Source organism: Entelurus aequoreus, linkage group LG09 (assembly GCF_033978785.1).
Source record: "Entelurus aequoreus isolate RoL-2023_Sb linkage group LG09, RoL_Eaeq_v1.1, whole genome shotgun sequence".
In the NCBI taxonomy this organism is placed as follows: Eukaryota; Metazoa; Chordata; class Actinopteri; order Syngnathiformes; family Syngnathidae; genus Entelurus; species Entelurus aequoreus.
In genome coordinates, this window is record NC_084739.1 from 63,681,844 (window position 1) to 63,704,571 (window position 22,728).

General features: G+C 37.8%; 1 protein-coding gene across 1 annotated transcript in view; it reads right to left on the reverse strand.

Moving 5' to 3' along the window:
• LOC133657013 (stromal membrane-associated protein 1-like) overlaps positions 1–22,728 on the reverse strand; it is a 63,945-nt gene that overhangs the window by 10,952 nt on the left and 30,265 nt on the right. Inside the window, exon 4 of the mRNA XM_062057891.1 lies at positions 1,237–1,426. Within this exon, the coding sequence (XP_061913875.1) occupies positions 1,237–1,426 (190 nt within the window). The remainder of the gene's footprint in view (positions 1–1,236; positions 1,427–22,728) is intronic.

Here is a 22,728-nt window from a genome sequence, read left to right on the forward strand (position 1 = left end):
TACGCTGCCCACAATACTATAATATAATCTAAGGTGGCGTCCACACAACACATAAACTGTATTCCAGACTAGTAGCTATTCTCTATATCTAAAACTCTATACCAGTGGAGTCTTCCATTCTGATAAACTATTTACACAGGTGCGTGTGTTCATTCTAAAAAGTTACAAATCTAACACGACATACAGTAGCCTACCAAAAAAGTCATTGAGCGTAATATTCCCTCTTCTCTCTTCTCTCTCTCCTGCCCTGAAAGCCCTGAAATCATCTTCTTCGACGCACAGCTGTCAGTCCTTTCGGGGTTTGTTAGTAGTGGGGTGTTTTCGTTCGTGCGGCGGGTTATTCCTTTTTCGATGGCTGGGTCTATCATCTTCAGTTTTGGGGCTGCATTGTATGCATTTCGCACTTTCTTCTTTATGATGTGGGTGAGTCCATAACACGCTAAATGTCTGACTGAATGATTCTGTGAGTGTGTTTGATTTAATGTGAACAATTAAATTGATCCACCGTTACCCGTTCGGCAATTTCATTGGTCTGATGTGACAAGGCAAAATTTATTGGCAGCATGTGAAGCTCGTTAACCCAGAAAAATCCACGAAGTTGTCTCAGCATTGTATAAAACGCAGGGTACAAAGTATGGGAAAAAAGTAGTGCCTCTAATACCGGAAATTACAGTATATAGAGAAATTAGATGTAAAATGATGTGTACATTCTCTTTAGAATCAGTGTTTATTTACATTTGGAGCTAATGCAGCTGGGCGAAAGGAAATCAGGACTGATAGGGTTTAAATACATGGCAAAATGTTGCACATTTCCTATGATACTAGCCAAAAAGTTGTGTTTTTAAAGAAAAATGATGCGCAAGAGTTTTCAAAAAAGGACAAAAACTAGCATTTGCATGTTGACAGCAGGCTAAAATACAAACAAACATATGCGTTGTGGACATACCCTCAGGAAGTTGGATTAATGCTGGGAAAAAAATTGTTTTGAACATAACTGCATAAAGAGAATTGACAAAAGTGAGGGGGTGGCGATGTACGTGAGGAACATAACACTGTGTCTATTTGAGGAGGCATTGGATGTTGCACACATGGTTTGTGGCAGAGAATCTAGTAGAAGGACGCCCAATATTTACAGGAATACAGTAATTGTAGGAGCTGATAAAGTTTGATAATGAGCCACATGGTTGAACTCAGCTGACTGTGTCAGTGTGCAGGCGTGTGTGTTTTTAATGTTACCTTGCCCAGTGGCAGGTTGTTGCTGGCTCTGAGGCTGACTGCCCACGGAGCTGCTGGCATACAGAGACAGTATGGAATCTTTGGATAACAGCTTCTTCTCCTCTGCCTTTGTGGCGGTACAGGTGGAGGTAGAGGAAGAAGATGAAGAGGTGGAGGGATCTGATAGTTGAGGCACAGCACTGGAACCTATCTGTTGGGGTGAAGAGAAATATAGTATTTTCCTCCAGAAAAGTACATGCCATATGCACACTTTCAACGCTGTTAGAAAAACCATGCAGAGCCGTTTTTTTTTCTAATTATTCAAAAATAAAATAACATATTTTATTTCAGGACACTGAGGGAACTGTTATTTCTAAGAAATGTAAAATATTTGTACCATTTTTCATTTGACAGTCAATGGTTTGAAAACATTTTTCAACATTATTGCACAGTATGCATGAGTAGAAGCAGAATAATAAAATGTTCAGAAAATAAAAGGCCCTTCAAACCCTGTACTTTGAGGCGTTCTTAACTGTCACACAAATGTACAAACAAGTTAGCCACTGTGTAATCATTAAAATCCGTAAAACTATGTTATACTGAAAACTTCTAGCAGTGGGACAATCAGGGGATGGGTGGCAACAAAGATAAATATTTGAACTAAAATTCAGGTTTTTGGATTTCAGGTTTTTGTTCTGGCTTTTTTGTTTACGTTTCAACTCACACATTTCCAACTTCAGCACAATATGTCAGGTAAAACAAATGGTGGACATTGGGATGTGTCTGAGCCATAGCAGTCATCCAAAAGTCTTGATGGTGGAGTGGCTACAATATGAGATGGATTTTTTTTTTAGTTGCTCATTTTGTTCACACTGCTCACACTGTCTCATATTCATACAAAAGCAGTGACATTTTGAGGATAAAGAAATGGTGAAGTCAAATATTTGTTTGTTTCACACATAATCAAGCCAATATCAACACACCTTTAGTGTCCACAGTGTTCATATTTGTATCTAGATATCCACAATAAAGTGATGAAAGAATATATGTTTTAGGGAACAAAATACTTGATATGTAAATATGCGACCTTGAGTTTTCCCTCAATTCAAACTATTCAGCATACCAAGGGTCTGAACTATTAGAGGTTTGCATGTATTTAAACGCGTGCAAACTTGAAAGCACATGCAAAGCTGATCTACTAATCCATTTAGCGTGTCTGTCTTCATGACTATGCAGAATATATGCTGATTAACAGAACACCCACAGTACTAGAAGGACAAGATGCAAATATAATCATTTAGCGCTCACAATGGGATTTACCAAGACTGATGCTATTTTGCATCTATATTTAGTAAACCTAAAAAAAGGATGTACAAACTGCCACAGTTACGCACAATTGGTTTTGAGAAAGCAGGCGATAATTTTATGTCTGTGTGCATATATATATATATATATATATATATATATATATATATATATATATATATATATATATATATATATATATATATATATATATATATATATATATATACTACCGTTCAAAAGTTTGGGGTCACATTGAAATGTCCTTATTTTTGAAGGAAAAGCACTGTACTTTTCAATGAAGATAACTTTAAACTAGTCTTAACTTTAAAGAAATACACTCTATACATTGCTAATGTGGTAAATGACTATTCTAGCTGCAAATGTCTGGTTTTTGGTGCAATATCTACATAGGTGTATAGAGGCCCATTTCCAGCAACTATCACTCCAGTGTTCTAATGGTACAATGTGTTTGCTCATTGGCTCAGAAGGCTAATTGATGATTAGAAAACCCTTGTGCAATCATGTTCACACATCTGAAAACAGTTTAGCTCGTTACAGAAGCTACAAAACTGACCTTCCTTTGAGCGGATTGAGTTTCTGGAGCATCACATTTGTGGGGTCAATTAAATGCTCAAAATGGCCAGAAAAAGAGAACTTTCATCAGAAACTCGACAGTCTATTCTTGTTCTTAGAAATAAAGGCTATTCCACAAAATTGTTTGGGTGACCCCAAACTTTTGAACGGTAGTATATATATATATATATATATATATATATGTATATATATATATATATATATATATATATATATATACGTATATATATATATATATACGTATATATATATATATATATATATATATATATATATATATATATATATATATATATATATATATATATATATATATATATACGTATATATACTGTATATACATATACACACATATACATATATATTTATACATTTATATATATCTTTATATATATATACATACATACATACACATATATAGATACATATACATACATACATACATACATACATACATACATACATACATACATACATACATACATACATACATACATACATACATACATACATACACACACACACATACATACATAAATACATATACATATTTTATTTATATATACATATTTTATTTATATATATATATATATATATATATATATATATATATATATATATATATATATATATATATATATATATATATATACATACATATTGTATATATACAAGAAGCAGAGGAGAACGCTACGCTGGCAAAGTTTACTGACTCAATGTTGTCAACAAAAGTAACACAATTAATAAGTTAAACATATGCGGACAGTCACCGTTTGCAGGACATCCTGCAAGAAGATGTCGTTCATATCACCACAGCTGATCTGTCGTACCTTGAAGAGGCACAATCACAGCAAGGATAAACCAACTATACGACACAAACAAGAGCATCAACCTGTAACCACGGACTGAATGTGAATTTATTTTGCTTCCAGGAGAACGTCTCTAAACACAAGTACAGTTGCCAATAACACCAACAATAGATGCTAGAATTGTTATTTTAATTGGGAATCACGTGTTTCAAAAAGTGCATGGGTCCGGATCATCCTTGCAAATCTGAAGAGAAAATAGCTGAGCAGAAAGCACAGAAATGCATTCCTGCAATCTTGTCACCATCTCCATGTATATGTGACAATGTTGCAAGGCCATCAAAATTGTTAATCTGTTAAATGTTTACACTAATGGGGCTTTTAAGGTTTAGGAACATCTGGCACTTTACATTAAACTATACAGTGTTGATGCTCAACGTAATTGTGTTGTTCTTTGTGACAATGACAATGAATTGAATTGAATGTACCGTAATTTTCGGACCATAGGGCATACTGGGGTATAAGGCACACTGTCAATGAGCGGGTCCATTCAGGTCTATTTTCATAAAAAATGCACACCGGATTATAAAGCGGATTAAAAGGGTCAAATTATGATTTTTTTTTTCTTACATGCTAAACACTTCCTTGTGGTCTACATAACATGTAATGATGGTTCTTTGGTGAAAATGTTTCATAGATTATGTTTTACAGACCATCTTCAAGCCGCTTTCTGACTGTCTCTTGAGGATGTGCCGTTTTGTGGGCGGGTCTTAATTATGTGATTACACTTCGACAGGGACTTCTCCCCGTCATCTTTGTTGTACTGGTAGTTTTATGCGCTGCCATAGCGAGTCTACTGGCAGGTATAAATCAGAAATGTATGCCACTTTGTTTTAGAAATGGCAACAGCAGAGGATGAAGCCCTCAAAACAAGAAGATAGAGAAAAAGAAGGAGCTAATTAACTACGGCCTACAATGGTGGAAGCGCGCACATTTTTAGGACTTACCGGTATGCAGATCCCAAATACACATCAGCAGGGACCAATGGATAAGAAAAGTTGGTTTTGCATAATATTGCGAAACAAAATTCCAGATGTTAGCTGTGTCTCAATTCATGTGGTCCATGCGGTCGACAAAGACTGAATCCTGGCGAGAGTCCTGGTGATATGATTTGGGACGTCTAGCCTACGGAACACTTCCTGGTTAAGTCTGTTTTCCCCGCCCTTACATTTATGTCACATATCTGTTGTTCAGTCGCGCAAAGTTGAATAATGACAAATTTAAGAGAAGAATATCGGATAGTTTTTTGTGTTCTCTTGGTCCTTTGCCTCATTTTCGAGGAAGCAGCTAAGAGCTACCAGCACCGTCACCATCTGATTTTCCTGTGGTTAGAGCCGACCGATCATGGGAGATGGTTGTCTTGGAGATGTGTCACATGTTGACATAAGCGTTCTAAAGCTTTTGTTCTTAATTATTATTTAATGATGGATTATTATTATTGTATGCTTGTTGTAGTGTGACATGTACCTTTAAAAACAGGCAGACAATCCAGAAGATGTCCCGGAAAGAGTCCACACGGTCTATCCATACAGCAACACCACACGATCTTACTTTATTAAGATGTAATTCACAATTGATTAACTTTTTTAATCATGTCAATTTGGCTGCATTATAGCCAGTAATAGTAAATATTGGGACAGCATAATATTATTATTATCCAGTGATGGGCAGTAAAACTATATTTACCAGTAGCTTGGATACTTTTCGAACGAGTCGCTTTTCCTGTAGCTTAGCTACTTTTAGACCTATGTACCTAGGTAGCTTACATCAAAGCTACAAGCTACAAAGAGAGAAAATGGACAGCGCATCCAGGCCAAAAAAAATCTGAGAAAATCCAATGACCTGGATGAATGAGAACGAAGAAAATCTGTGATGATTGGTTGGTGTTCATTGATGAGTCACAATTGGCTAACGTTAGGACTGGCCAATCAGATGCAATATAGGAGGGATCATCGAAACCAGGAAGTAAAATCATGACAGACACACACTCATGTCACATGACGACGAGGGAGTCAGAGACAGAGAGACGCTTCAAGCTGACCACTTAAAAAACAAAGAAACAAACTTAAAATTGGTGGAGAGATTCTCTCCCGCAGATTAGAGTTTTTCTTTAGAGATGAAGATGACATCTAGGAAACACACAATAATGCTAGTCTTTTGTCATATTTAGACAAATGTATGCGTTTTGCAAAAACAATGCCCAAAACCTTAGTTTTTAGTTGTTGAGTAACAAACATTCAGGTAAATTCAGTTCATCCATCCATCCATTTTCTACCACTTGTCCAGTTTAGTTTCAATTTATTTCTAACATGCATACAATACAATGTAATTCATCACATATTTCCAGTTGTTTCATTACAGCACGTCTGAAAAGGAGTAGGAAGAAGCTGAGCTTATTTAATCATATCCCTTTTCATACCACAGCAATTTTATCCAATTTCCTTGTTGTCTGTAACATAACAGGGAACAAATAAAATAATAAACAAATAATATACGTACCATAGTAAGTAAACAAATATTAAATACATAAATGATCTTTGTCTCAATAAAAAAAAAAAAAAGGAAAAAAAAGGGTTGAAGATATTCATCATAATTCTTGTTTTGTGTACTTTGTGAACACTTGTAGTTTGAACAGTCTCTTAAACTCAATCATATTGGTGCTTTGTTTGATTTCTTTGGTTAATCCATTCTATAATTTAATTCCACATACTGATACACTAAATATTTTAAGTGTTGTACGAGCATACACATAGAGTTTCCTCTAAGTTTATATTTCTCCTCTTTTGTTGAGAAGAATTGTTGTACATTCTTGGGTAGCAGGTTATAGTTTGCTTTGTACATAATTTTAGCTGTTTGCAAATGCACCAAATCATTGAATTTGTATGTTCTCTATAGCCAACATTATGTATTATTCTAATTGATCTTTTTTGTAACACCATTATTGAATGAAAAGCACATTTGTAGTTGTTTCCCCATATTTCTGCACGCTGAGTTCATGAAAAGTTTTACTGCCTATAGCCATTACCAACTGTTCCCAAACAACACACGTCATTGTTTTTTGTCAAGATATAGATGGATTCTGATTTTTCTACTGTAGGCAGAGAAAATGAATAACATTGTAGGGGTGTGCCAAAGAAAAAACTAACTAAAATAAATACATAGAATGGGTTGCGGGACCCCTAGAGGTAGTTGTAGGGTGTCCCCAACTGAATGACAGATAGTTAACAGTAATGGACCCTTATTGGGTCCATTTGTACACTCTCAGTTACATTAACAGTGATATTATGCATGTGGGCTCATAGATAAAAACGCTGTTAAAAGTAGTTTTGATGTAGCAAGTTACTTTTGCTGTGTAGCTTGTAATGTAGCTTACTACAATTCTCTGGGGATAGCTTCTCCTTTGACAGCATTTTGAGCGATGTGTATAATGTTTTATGTGCTCAATGAAACATCAACATTTTGGGATTGTTTGTCAGTCCACCTGAAGTCCACACATATCTATTATGGGGGCTGGCATCCACTGGTCGCACTTCTTATGACACCATGTGTCAAATAAAATAGCTGCAAGGTCGGTAATCACAACCAGTATTAATATGTACATTAGGCGCACCAACTTAGAGGCGCACTGTCGATTTTTAGGAAAATGAAAGGATTTTAAGTGCGCCTTGTAGTCCGAAAAATGCAGTAAGTATTCAAAGGCATTCTTGATTTTCATAGTAAGAATTTAACACTTGCGTTTTAGCAGGTATTCAATCTTTTGCCACTCATTTCTTTCTTTCTTTCATGTTTATTTCGAATATGTAGACAAAACAAAAACAAACACATTTTGCAAAAAACAACAAAAAAGCCATTTAAGAATGAATAACAAAAACAATAATAATAATAATAATGATAGTAATAATAAAAAGCAAAAAGAAACAAGAAATCCAAGTAAATATCGCCATGTTTTGAATGTTATTATTTTATAAAATCGTCATTGAGCTAGCTAACACAGCTGTAGCTAGTAAACTACGATGTCAGACTATAGCAAATGTACTTTACAATTTACTACTTTGTATGAATGATTAAACAGCTAATCTTGATTCAGAATTTACATTAGCCATTTTTGGAAAGTTGTTGTTTTTATTTTAAAATTGTACAAGCTAGCTAACACGGCCATAGCTCGTAAACTACAATGTCAGACTAGCAGCAAACAGACTTCACTACAATTAACTACATTTCATGAATGATTAGACAGATAATCTACATTCAAAATTTACATTAACCATTTTTAGAATGTTGTTGTTTTTTTTTCCTGACAACCTATTGTACATAGATTCTGAATACTGTGACCTTTGCTTTTTATCACTTATTTCTGTAACAACGATTTTATTGCGTGGATCGTTCTCCCTTGATGCAGCAGGAACTCCGGAGGCAAGATATAGGTGAGACACTGATTTATTGTCCATAGAACATGCAAAAATACAAAAAGACAGAAAAGCGTGCGGATACCTATGGCGAAGATTAGCACAGTAAAAGGAATCAAATATCGTAGAAATACTTAACGTAACGTGTTGCATGGAAGCAAATAGTAGACGTTGTCACTGTTGCGTAGTGCAAACAAAAACGGCAGGCTGAGTGTGGCAAAAACGGAAATAAGTAGCTCTCTGATTTGTGCCCAGCAGCCGGTGAGCGTCCCGGACACTAATCAGAGGCAGGTGAAACTAGTCAGCAGCCATGGTAACCAAAACACACAAACTCAAGGGTGATTAAAACAGAACTGAGGGAGTCAAAACTAAACAAAACATGATCCGGGCAACGCATCATGACAATTTCCTGACTAATAACTGTTATGTAACTTCGTACATTACAGTTGTGTATTTTGCCAGCGAGCTGCTGGGGGTGATGACATAGCGGGAAACAAGTGGCGTCCCATTGTCTAGTGAAGGTGTCGTCAACTCTTTCCAGGCCAAAGACTGAATGATAGAGAGACAAAGAAGGGACCCCCCATTTATAAATCTTGTATTAAATTGTGATTGTGTTTTAAATTAAACTGGTCCTAAAGGCCTGCGATGAGGTGGCGACTTGTCCAGGGTGTACCCCGCCTTCCGCCCGATTGTAGCTGAGATAGGCTCCAGCGCCCCCCGCGACCCCGAAGGGAATAAGCCAGGGGTCGGCAACCTTTACCACTCAAAGAGCCATTTTGGCAAGTTTCACAAATTAAAGAAAATAATGGGAGCCACAAAAAAAAAAATTAAATTTAAAATGAAAAACACCGCATACAAAGCTTAAATTGCTTTGTGCTATGTTAACCAGGGGTCTAGGACACACGCACTTTAATATGGAAATTTGATGTTAGTGCGGCCCGCGAGTTTTGAATGAATGGCGCTGGATAGCGTCATACTTGCCAACCCCCTCACTATTTCCGGGAGACTCCCGAATATCAGGGCGTGATGGCACTGCTTTTAGCGCCCTCTACAGCCTGCCCATACAGTGTACCTGCTCGTCCACATGTAGAATGCAGCTTCAGCTTGCTCACGTAAGTGACAGCAAGGCGTACTAACTCAGCAGCCACACAGCTTACACTGACGGTATAGCCGTATAAAACAACTTTAACACTGTTACGTTACAAATGTGCGCCACACTTTGAACCCACACCAAAAAAGAATGACAAACACATTTCTGGAGAACATCTGCACTGTAACACAACATAAACACAACACAACAAATACCCAGAATCCCATGCAGCACTAACTCTTCCGCTCAACCGACGCACGGAGGAGGGGGGGGGGGGGGGGGGTTGATGTGTGGGGGGGGTTTGGTGGTAGCGGGGTGTATAATCTAGACCGGAAGAGTTAGGGCTGCTTGGGATTCTGGGTATTGGTTGTGTTGTGTTTATGTTGTGTTACGGTGGGATGTTCTCCAGAAATGTGTTTTTCATTCTTGTTTGGTGTGGGTTCACAGTGTGGCGCATATTTGTAACGTAACAGTGTTAAAGTTGTTTTTATACGGCTACCGTCAGTGTAAGCTGTGTGGCTGATGACTAAGTATGCCTTGCTGTCTCCTACGTGTGCAAGTTAAAGCTACAGACAACATGTGGCCAGACTGGCACGCTGTTTGTAAATGCTATAGATGACAACTACTGCAGTGCAATTAGGGCACGCCCTTAATTTAGTAATTAGAGTTAAAATAGGATTGTATTTGCCCTGGGAGTTATCTAGGAGAGACACTGAGATCCATAAGTCTCCTGGGAAATTCGGGGGGTCGGCAAGTATGCAGCTAAGCCGCATCAGAGTGGTCAAAGAGCCGCATGCGGCTCCGGAGCCGCGGGTTGCCGACCCCTGGAATAAGCGGTAGAAAATGGATGGATGGATGGTCCTAAAGGCACTGAACAATACTAGATATTTAAATAATACAGCATAGTGGCGTTAATAGCTGCTAGCTGGCAACTACCTCCATAATCTGTAACTGGCAATTAGAGCGATAACTTTCAACAACAAACAGTTTTTTATCTCAAACCTGCAAGGTACATTGAGTAGGGTGGCACTGTCATTTCTAAACTAAATGCAATATGTTGGCGCAATGTTCTTGTGTATTTGAAGGCACTTGAATTTGTGAAAGTTACAAGGAAAATACAGGGTTTCCCTTACATGTAATGTGGTGCACCACCACGGCAAAATACAAGCTGCCACAACTTAAAAATGTGGGGTTTTTTTTAACATGAAAACAAATTTAAGTAAAATATAGTATGAATAGAAATACTGTTTACAGTCTATTATTTACACATTGTTGGCCATAATTTGTTTAAAATACCTCTTATATATCATTAAAATGTACTTCTATGCTTCATTTTGAAAAACGTACATCTGAATCGCCTGTAAGCATAAGTGCTACAGCTGGTCGCCCACCTGATTGACCCTGGAACTGAGTAGGCACTCAACAAAAGGAAGGAGAGAAGAAAATGTGAGTGGGAAGGATTTTTCGTCTATATACTTACATATATGTTTTATTAGCCTGCAAATAAGCAGGTCCATTATATGTTTGCATTAAGAGAGCGGCATCAGAGCCAACCTTAATCCTTTATTATTGTATTGAGGTTTTTTTTAGTTTATTCGAAACTGGATAATTATTTCTAATGTGATTCAGACATGAATGTGCACATCATCTGGATATTGATGTGCTTTCCTTTGTGTGCTTAGTTTTACAGTGACTTCATTGTGGAGAATATCAATAAACTACCTAAAAAAAATTCTACGTCTGTAATTCGAAGGACTGTTTACATATTTGGCAAACTACATTCCAACATTCAGCAAGGGCAGAGTATAGTGTAGCCCCTGCTACATTTTACAAAAAGCAGCAAAACTTTAAAAATACAGCAAAATGATATAAGACAAAATAAATGTGAATACTAATAGCTAAAAATATTTAAATGTTCAATCCCGGCTCTGGATCTTTCTGTGTGCAGTTTGCATGTTCTCCCCGTGACTACGTGGGTTCCCTATCGGGTACTCCGGCTTCCTCCCACCTCCAAAGACATGCACCTGGGGATAGTTTACCATAGGGTAATTTGAGCTGGTGCGCGAGGTGGAGAAGTTCCGGTTAGATATAGTCGGACTAGTTAAAATAAACTAACAATTAAAATTATGGACTTGTGAAAAATCTGCAAGATTTCAAATGAATATTTCTCTGTCTGTAAATTAGAGTGCTAAGAAGTCACTGATGTGAGTTACTGTATTTATCAAAACAGTGAAGGCATGTCCATGTTTAACAACACAAAGATAAAGTTCAGAGGTTTTAAAGAGGAACTGCACTTTTAGGGGGTAAATTTGTCTATCATTGACAATCCTTATGTAAGACAAGAACACAGGTTTTTCTTTTTTATGCATTCTAAATAGTAAAATAACGCGATCAAAAGGCCGCTTACAATAGAGCCTGTGGGAGTCGCTCTATTCTGCCAATAAAAGCCCTTAAAAAAACATCCAAACACCTCCATTAAGGTTTTGCATAGATGTTGTAAGTATATATGTGATGTAGTAACGGCCGCATTTATAATAACATTTAATATTTATGTATTTTGATAATTTTTAGCGTTCTGTGTCGCATTAATTTAAAAAACGCATCACAACAGTTGCTTTTTTTCCAACATCACTGGCTATTACTCACTGCAGATTTCATGAAAGCCAACAAACATAATAAAACATCACTTACTGTGCAAGGTCTGCTGTCATTAGAATGCCGACTGCTGGGATGTTCATATATTCACATTCACAATGGCTGTCAAAGTTTACCAACTTGTCGGAATACCTACACAGACTTCTCCTATGCAGGTGAGATGCATGATTTATCATCTAGAATACATTTACAGGGACCAGGGAAGCGAGGAAGCAGCAGACCACTCGATGATGTAAATATAGGCACACACGGGAGTGATCACGGCGCCTCTATAAATAGTTTGTCTGCGTTCGCGCTTATAACAACAATATCACTAATACTTGGTTAGTATTTAAGTCACAAAATGTAAATGGAGTATTGTTGGCGGCTAGTTATTTATCAGATTTTATGAGTGAAATAGAGGAGCTCCCATTGGCTCAGCTGTAAGTGGACTTTTATTTATGTTTATTTAATATTTAGAACGCTTGTGTGTAAGTGGGTGACCCAAAAAGTAAAAGCAGGGGCGACTTCATGGCCATAAAAGCTGTAAGAAATAGTGTCCTCTGAAACGCACACACACACAAAGCTTTAAATGTGTGTTGTGCTCAACTACTTAGCAGGCAGTGCTGCACTCCTGTCTCATTCAGCTGACTCTCTTTGACTGGAGAAAGGGAGGGTAGCGGCAAAGCAATACCTGGAGGGAGTAAGGTAAAAGAGAAAACAGAAAGCAGAACTTAAAAAAAGGATGGGTGATGGAAGAGGCACCATACAAAATAAGAGAGGGCAAAAGGGGGGCATAAGGCAAGAAAGGAGAAGGATGAGGAGCGACAAGTGTGATAATAGTGAGGGCAATGTGGGAAAATAAAGGTCAAGAGGATGAGCAAGGATGGAGAAAAATAGACTAGAAGAAAGTGTTTGAGCAGAGCATATTAAACGATGAATAGGTCAGTATTTTGTTTAGAGAAGTAACGGTGCGGCAGTGGAGAGTGCTTGTGCCTGAGTACGATTCCAGGGCTTGGGCTCTTTCTGTGTGGAGTTTGCATGTTCCACTGTGACTGTGTGGGTTCTCTCCTGGCACTACTCCCACCTCCTAAGACATGCACCTGGGGATAGGCTGATTGGCAACAATAAACTGGCTAATGTAAGTGTGAATGGTTGTCTGTCCAGGGTGTACCCTGCCTCCCTCCAGAGTGTACCTGAGATAGACTCCAGCCCCTCGCAACCCTGAGAGGGACAAGCGGTAGAAAATAGATGGATGGATCTCTTGGGAGGCGATTTTATTTTAAATAAACTAAATTGTCTTCACTCGATTAGCATGATGTCACACTTCAAACAAAAGTACTTGATTTGCTCCAAAGCTAACCCAGATCATCAGACTTCAAAATCCTCCGTGACAGACAAACATTAAGCTTCATTCTTTCCTGGAAAGAATATTGCAAGAATAAAGGCCGTGACTCAGCCATCTGGCTCTGAGGTTCTGTGATAAAGCCATCATTGGGTCTGGCAAGGATGATGAACACGTTCAGCAGTAAAATAAATTGCTTGGAGGATTGAAAAGTTTAATTAAGTTTGCATTAAGATGTGGCAACTAATTTTCTGGCATGCATAGCTTGGATTAGGATGGTTCATTAGGACTTTGGTGGAGGGAAAATAAATGTAAAAAATGCCTACCAGCTAGAGCAGAGGTCCCAAACTTTTTGACTGGAGTAATAGAATTTGGGCTGTCTATCTATATCTGTATATGTATTAGGGATGTCCGATAATGGCTTTTTGCCGATATCCGATATTCCGATATTGTCCAACTCTTTAATTACCGATACCGATATCAACCGATATATGCAGTCGTGGAATTAACACATTATTATGCCTAATTTGGACAACCATGTATGGTGAAGATAAGGTACTTTTTAAAAATAATAATAAAATAAGATAACTAAATTAAAAACATTTTCTTGAATGAAAAAGAAAGTAAAACAATATAAAAACAGTTACATAGAAACTAGTAATTAATGAAAATGAGTAAAATTAACTGTTAAAGGTTAGTACTATTAGTGGACCCCTTATAATAATAATAATAATACCTGGGATTTGTATAGCGCTTTTCTAAGTACCCAAAGTCGCTTTACATGTTTAAAAACCCGTCATTCATTCACACCTGGTGGTGGTAAGCTACTTCCGTAGCCACAGCTGCCCTGGGGTAGACTTGACGGAAGCGTGGCTGCCAATTTGCGCCTACGGCCCCTCCGACCACCACCTATCATTCATTCACCGGTGTGAGTGGCACCAGGGGCAAGGGTGAAGTGTCCTGCCCAAGGACACAACGGAAGCGATTTTTTTGGTAAGAGGCGGGGAGCGAACCTGCAACCCTCAGGTTTCTGACACGGGCGCTCTACCCACTACGCCATGCCGCCCCTAACTGTAGACTGTATTGATATATATTGATATATAATGTAGGAACCAGAATATTGATAACAAAAAGAAATGGGGGGAGGGAGGTTTTTTGGGTTGGTGCACTAATTGTAAGTGTATCTTGTGTTTTTTATGTTGATTTAATAAAAAAAAAAAACAATAAAAAAAACCCGATACAGATAATAAAAAAACCGTTACCGATAATTTCCGATATTACATTTTAACGCATTTATCGGCTGATAATATCGGCAGGCCGATATTATCGGACATCCCTAATATGTATATATGTATATATATATATATATATATATATATATATATATATATATATATATATATATATATATATATATATATATATATACTAGGGGTGTGGGAAAAATCGATTTGAATTCGAATCGCGATTCTCACGTTGTGCGATTCAGAAGCGATTCTCATTTTTAAAAAATCGATTTTTCTTGATTTTTTTATTTTATTTAAAAAAAAGTTTTTTTTTTTTTTTTTTTTTAATTAATCAATCCAAAAAAACAATACACGGCAATACCATAACAATGCAATCCAATTCCAAAACCAAACCCGACCCAGCAACACTCAGAACTTCAATAAACAGAGCAATTGAGAGGAGACACAAACACGACACAGAACAAACCAAAAGTAGTGAAACAAAAATGAATATTATCAATAACATTAGTTACAATATTAGTTACAATTACAACATAGCAGTGATTAAAAATCCCTCATTGACATTATCATTAGACATTTATAAAAAAAATAAAAATAAATGAACAATAGTGTCACAGTGGCTTACACTTGCATCGCATCTCATAAGCTTGACAACACACTGTGTCCAATATTTTCACAAAGATAAAATAAGTCATATTTTTGGTTCATTTAATAGTTGAAACAAATTTACGTTATTGCAATCAGTTGATAAAACATTGTCCTTTACAATTATAAAAGCTTTTTACAAAAATCTACTACTCTGCTTGCATGTCAGCAGACTGGGGTAGATCCTGCTGAAATCCTATGTATTGAATTAATAGAGAATCGTTTTGAATCGGGAAAAAATCGTTTTTGAATCAAGAATCGTGTTGAATTGAAAAAAAATCGATTTTGAATCAAATCGTGATCCCAAAAATCGATATTGAATCGAATCGTGGGACACCCAAAGATTCACAGCCCTAATATATACACATATATACAGTATACATGCATATATGTATATATATATATATATATATATATATATATATATATATATATATACACTACCGTTCAAAAGTTTGGGGGCACCCAAACAATTTTGTGTTTGAGCCTTAATTTCTAAGAACAAGAATAGACTGTCGAGTTTCAAATGAAAGTTCTCTTTTTCTGGCCATTTTGAGCGTTTAATTGAGCCCACAAATGTCATGCTCCAGAAACTCAATCTGCTCAAAGGAAGGTCAGTTTTGTAGCTTCTGTAACGAGCTAAACTGTTTTCAGATGTGTGAACATGATTGCACAAGGCTTTTCTAATCATCAATTAGCCTTCTGAGCCAATGAGCAAACACATTGTACCATTAGAACACTGGAGTGATAGTTGCTGGAAATGGGCCTCTATACACCTATGTAGATATTGCACCAAAAACCAGACATTTGCAGCTAGAATAGTCATTTACCACATTAGCAATGTATAGAGTGTATTTCTTTAAAGTTAAGACTAGTTTAAAGTTATCTTCATTGAAAAGTACAGTGCTTTTCCTTCAAAAATAAGGACATTTCAATGTGACCCCAAACTTTTGAACGGTAGTGTATATGTGTGTATGTATAAATATAAATAGATGTGTATATATACACACATATATATATATATATATATATATATATATATATATATATATATATATATATATATATATATATATATATATATATATATATATATATATATATATATATATATATATATATATATTTACAGAGAATTTAAAGTGAAAATCTGCCTCCAATAAAATCTTTGTGGATTATTATGACCTAAGATCCAATGCCTTACAAAGATGATAAAGCTCTGTGTGTGGTGTAAAAATGAATCTGCAAACATTGTTTTATTGACATTGTGCCCTCTTTCTCATTCCCTTACACACACACACACACACACACACAAGTAAGAAGTTGAAGTGGCATCACACGCTGAAGCATCAGTTTGTGTGCAAATGTCATGATTTTTACTCAAGTAAATGTAAAAAATTAGGTTTTGATTATACAGAAAATACATTCATAACAGTTTAAAGGACACATATTGCTTTCTATTTAATGGTTTTATTATTATTTTTTTCATCATGACAACCGAGGCTCCGCCTTGCATGCCTACCAAGACTGCACGTCCCTGATGTACATAATAATATAAATAGAATAGGAATTAAATAGAGTAGCATTAACATATAACATATTATCATTCTAAAATAATTGGTATTTGGATGTCTGTCCATGTCCTAATTGCAATACATGTACAATCAGTCATAATTGACCAGTCATATATTGGTCAATATAACTTTACACACATAATCCCAATATTTAAAACAACATATGTGCTTTATCGGCACCGCACTAAATTTTTTTTACTCCAGCAGTATCGAGGTGCTTTAATCTAACTGTAAAAAAAAAAAATTTACTCAGTTGGCTTGAATCAGTCTATCGACCTTGCAAGAGAAAGGACATTACATTTGAGTTACATGCCCCTTTTGTCTTTCGGTGACATTGACATCAACACTATGCAACTTCAACACATCCGCATAGCATGTGATATGTTACGAGGCTCCTAGCAGCACATTGTGAGATAGAAAAGCCCCACAACAAAGCTCCATTCTGTTTGCCCAATGCTTGACGTTGTGTGGTGAATTACCATCTCTCACGGCTTTTTTCTCACTTTTACAAACACACACGCACGCACGCACGCACGCAGTGTGTGTGTCACACACACACACACACACACACACACACACACACACACACACACACACACACACACACACACACACACACACACACACACACACACACACACACACACATTTTCCATCACTGCTTGAACCCATCCACTCCCCTCTGATAGACCATCTGTGTCTTTAAATCTGTTGTAGGACAGGTGTGTTTATGTTTTTGTTTATACATAATTTTGCTTAAGTACATAAAACTAAAGAAACCCTATATAAGAAAATACGTGACGTATAAAAGAACAATAAAGGAAGGGGAAAAGTCACCACTTCATTACATCTCGTATCTTCCTCATTCCTCCACTCCTTCTCTCAACAATTCTTATAATTGCATGCCCTTTTTTTTTTTTTTTACAAACCCCTTTTAGGTAGTTTATTGATATTCTCCACAATGAAGTCACTGTTTTTACAAACCCCTCTCACATCCCAGGTCCTCTACTTTTTTAGCCCTTTTTTTAAATAGGGCATCTCAATAACAGGCCAAAAATAATGGCCAATGTACCAAGTGTGCCAAGTAACAAAAATACTGAACAATCATGTATGTTATCTATTTGTATGTTCAAGTCGAGGGACTGATCACCCTCGGCTGGGTCGCCCGGGAGAGGGTGTTTGATTAAGACCCGAAACACCCTATGACCCCGGGAGAATCACTGATGATGTGTCCAGGTTGCACCGTAAGGTGTATTATGAAACCGATCCAGTATGGCATCGCCATTGACTTCCAGGAAGAGGCTGGATGACAACCTCGAAAGAGTGGTGACAACTGGAGAGACAGTTGACAGCCCGGAAAGACGGCAACCGGGGCAGGGAGGGGTAGCATCCCAAGCTGCAGCTCCTGCAAGGGAGCACCCATATAACGCTGCGAAAACCCCTGAAGACACATAATATCAAGATAGGCTGCCTGAGGAAACCCGTGGTGCAACGCACAGGGCCAGTACCTTGTACGGCCCTGATGAGACGGAGGAGGACCCAGGCCCGGGCATTCCCCACAGTGCCTGGAACCTCCAAGCACCACCGGCGCAACCCCGGGGCAGACCGTCGGAGGGGGGACGCGTGGCGTGGAGCGCTACCTGGACACAAGTCGAGGGACTGATCACCCTCGGCTGGGTCGCCCGGGAGAGGGTGTTTGATTAAGACCCGAAACACCCTATGACCCCGGGAGAATCACTGATGATGTGTTGCACCGTAAGGTGTATTATGAAACCGATAGACCTCGACGTTTGCTTTGCTCTCATCCAGGTTTTGTTATTTTTCTTCTGTTACTTTATTTCCAGAACAATTCCTACACTTTATATAATTTACATGGGACAATGCACAGAACAATGGAAATGTGCAAGAGGCTAATGTCCATCTTTAGTCCCCGGCAGGTTGATAAAAAAAAACATTAATCCATAAAACTTGAGGATTTCTGGTGCGAATTCAGCTTCGGACATCCTTGCCACTGCTGTTGTGTCCTTGGGCAAGACACTTCACCCACCTTGCTCCCAGTGCCACCCACACTGGTATGGGGTACTACAGATGGAAATTTGCAGCTATGCTATTATTTGTTATATTTACAGTCTCTAAAGCAGATTGTTCATTAACGTGCACAGTCCTTAATACTTGGGAACTTGGGATCCATCATCCCTAGTGGAACATTAGGCCAGTATAATAAGTCTCCACTTCTGGCGGTTGGAGGCAAGATGTTGTGCCTGACTCTAGGTAAAACTTAGTTCTTTCAGTTGGAGGCAATGGTTCTCTGCCAGGTGGTCTTCGGCCTGTCGGGTTTCTGCCTTCCCATTGGTGTCCATTGTAGGGCAATCTTGGGACATGCTCTGGCCATCTCATGTGTCCATATTTGATCTCGTTTACCAAGCTGCTGCTACTGGACTTTTTGTAGAGCTCCTTATTTTAGATGATGTCGGGCTAAAATATACCACAGATCCTTCTCACACTCAGATTATGGAACACGCTCAAACTTCTTCAAGTCGCTCCAAATAACCTCCAACACTCCGAGCCATGCAGTAGGACCGACTTCACATTGATGTTGGAGATGTGAATCTTGGTTTGCAGGCTGTATTGCTTAGACTTCTAGATTGGACGAAGTACAAATAAAGCAACTTGTACTTTTCCGAGACACGCAGTGATGTCTTTTCGAGCTGCATTTTCTAAGGTCACAATACTACCAAGGTATGTAAAGTTGTCTACTCTTTCAAGTGGTTCGGAATCAACGGTGATGAGAGGCACATTTGTTGTACTTTTTATGAACATGGTCTGTGTCTTGGCTGTGTTGATGATCAAGCCAGTTTTCTTAGCAAAGCGTTGATTGTCTCCAATAATCAGAAGTACGTTGGTGGGACTTTGGAGACTGCAGATTGTAGTGTGTCATATCAGCTGTCTTTGTCCTCATTATCTGTTTTGGCATAACTTTTTTCTACCCCCAAACTGTAATATTTGAGAATATTTATTTGTTTTTTTTATGTGTCCGTACAAACCATTCTATGAGTTGCTGGCACCGTCAACTCCATGTCACCTAGCTGAAGCTTGTGTATTGTTCCCCCCGGCATCTTATCATGCCCACCTCACTATATATGAACTACTGATCTAATGATATAAAACTTTAAAGGATATCCATATCACACATATGCGAGCATGTTTTAGCACAACCGTAAGGGGGTGCCAAACATGCCATTTACACTCATGTGAAAAAAAACCCAACCCTGAGCACAAAACACACATTTTACAACATGATAAATCCAGTGGCGTGCCGTGCGTGTCCCACCTAGACCATTGCTGGAGAAATACTATACAGAAACACTACTGGGCATTGAAAATCTCATCAACAGTGTACAAAAGGGGTTATTTTCTGGCGCATTTAAAAATCAATGAACCCACATCAGCAATTAAAACATATCGTATGTGGTACCGTCAAAATTAAAATTGAAAAAAACATATTAAACGTTAAAAAAAAAAAATCTAATACTTAAACTCCAAATTTGTAGCACCCATTCGACGCCATACAAGCCAGTGGTACCACCTGATTCCAGTGGAAATAAAAGGCATTTCCCCATTTCATCGCCGCCATCGTCTCACAAGATGTAGTTTATCTTTAAATATCCTTCTTGAAAATGGCCTTGCAAATAAATGTGTTGTCTTGCAGACGAGAGGCGTGTTGGCTAAGTTCCTAAATTTTACTCCACAGCGTGCTCGTCAATAACATCAAGCTGCCGGCATGTCTACATTCAAAAACCTAAACGGGGCTACTGCGCATGCTCTTCACTACTGTGGCACGCTGGGTAATGGAGTTCTTATGTTACCTAGCTCATAACATAACAATATATATCTGCCACTTAATCAACGTTTTGTTCTCCTTCTTTGTGTGTCAACATTTCCTGCTTCCTGCTAAATTGAATATGTGAACGGATACTCGCTTTGGAATGACAAGTGAGTATCCAATCACAGTCTTGTTAACATCAGACTACCTAGAGAGGTTACTGTGAACAAATTGTGATCTGAATGGCTATTGCAACTGTCTATCAACTCTGTGTTCTCAAATTCATCCGCTAACGGTCCCGATCAGTATCCAATCACAGGACGCGTAAATATCACGTTCAACGTGAGGCCTTCCAGAAGGCCTTACTGACAACAACTTGTGATCTGATTGGCTATTGCAACTGTCTATCAACTGTTTATGTCCGTTCGCTTACAGTGCACAGACGCCTGCATTGTTGATTCTGAAGGCTTCTGGCAGATTTGGTACAGCATGGCAACATAAGATAGTTGGGACGGCGTGGCGAAGTTGGTAGAGTGGCTGTGCCAGCAATCGGAGTGTTGCTGGTTACTGGGGTTCAATTCCCACCTTCTACCTTCCTAGTCACGTCCGTTGTGTCCTTGGGCAAGACACTTCACCCTTTGCTTCTGATGGCTGCTGGTTAGCGCCTTGCATGGCAGCTCCCGCCATCAGTGTGTGAATGTGTGTGTGAATGGGTAAATGTGGAAATAGTGTCAAAGTGCTTTGAGTACCTTGAAGGTAGAAAAGCGCTATACAAGTATAACCCATTTATTTATCATTTAATTTTGATTGGAAAAAAACTCCTATTAACTAAAAACAACAGCACTGGAAGGAGCATAATATGACATGAAGAGAATATGAATACTCTTAGATATTTAGGGAAAGTAAATAAAAGAAATATTTTATCTTTAATTATGATCATGATTTCTGGTTATGTTAGGCCAGCAGAGAAGGCCTTGCTGGCCTTGACGGCACACCATTGGATAAATCTGTGTAATGTTAGCTTCACACGAGAACCTCTTTAAAACAAAAAAAAATGCTCATCCATATCTGTGGCAGCTGTGTCCTTTAGGCAATGGGAATTTTTGTGTAAATACAAAGACTTGAATGTAACACCTGATATACCTTTAATAACTCAAGTACAGTGTTGCCACCTATAACTGGAGGCAGTGGCGAGCCGTGCATTTCACACCTAGGCCTTCAGTGATGTCCTACTTCGTCCGACTTTAATAAATATCTCTCATCATACCATCATTTATGTCACCAAATAACCACGGCTGGAGAAATATTATACAGAAATAGAGTTGCGCACTAATGGGAATTGAATTACCTCAAGTGTACAAATCAAGCTATTTTTCAACGCATTTAAAAATCAATAAACCCGCAACAGCAATTAAAAAATATCTATGTGGTATTGTCGAAATGTAAATAATTGTAAAAACATATTAAACGTGAAGAAATAAATAAATTAAATATTTGAACTTACAATTTGCCTTACTTACAACCCCTAGCCGTAAGCCAGGGGTTGTTTCGATTGGAAACCATCTCACCGGCTGGGACAGGTTAGCTAGCTTGGGATGCCACGGCATTTTCTTATCACAGTTATTGTGACCTCCAAAATTATCGTGGTTCACATTATTATCACAGTATTTTTAAATGTGCTCAAAATGTTCAAAAAGTACTTTCACTGAAATATTTTAACTAAGTTTTATTTAAAAAAACAAATAACATTCAAAATGATACACTTTGTAGAAGAAACATTATTGTAGATAACTGTTACATGTACCTCAAGTAAAAATTAAATGTGCATATGAAAGCAACATAAGCATTATTGACAGAGTAATATGGCAGAAACTAAATAACATAAATAAATATAAATACATGTAAAAAAAATGTGCAAGATGGCACATGATGGCCATAAGATGTAACTGCAATTGTTGTCCTGGTATACAACAATAGTGTT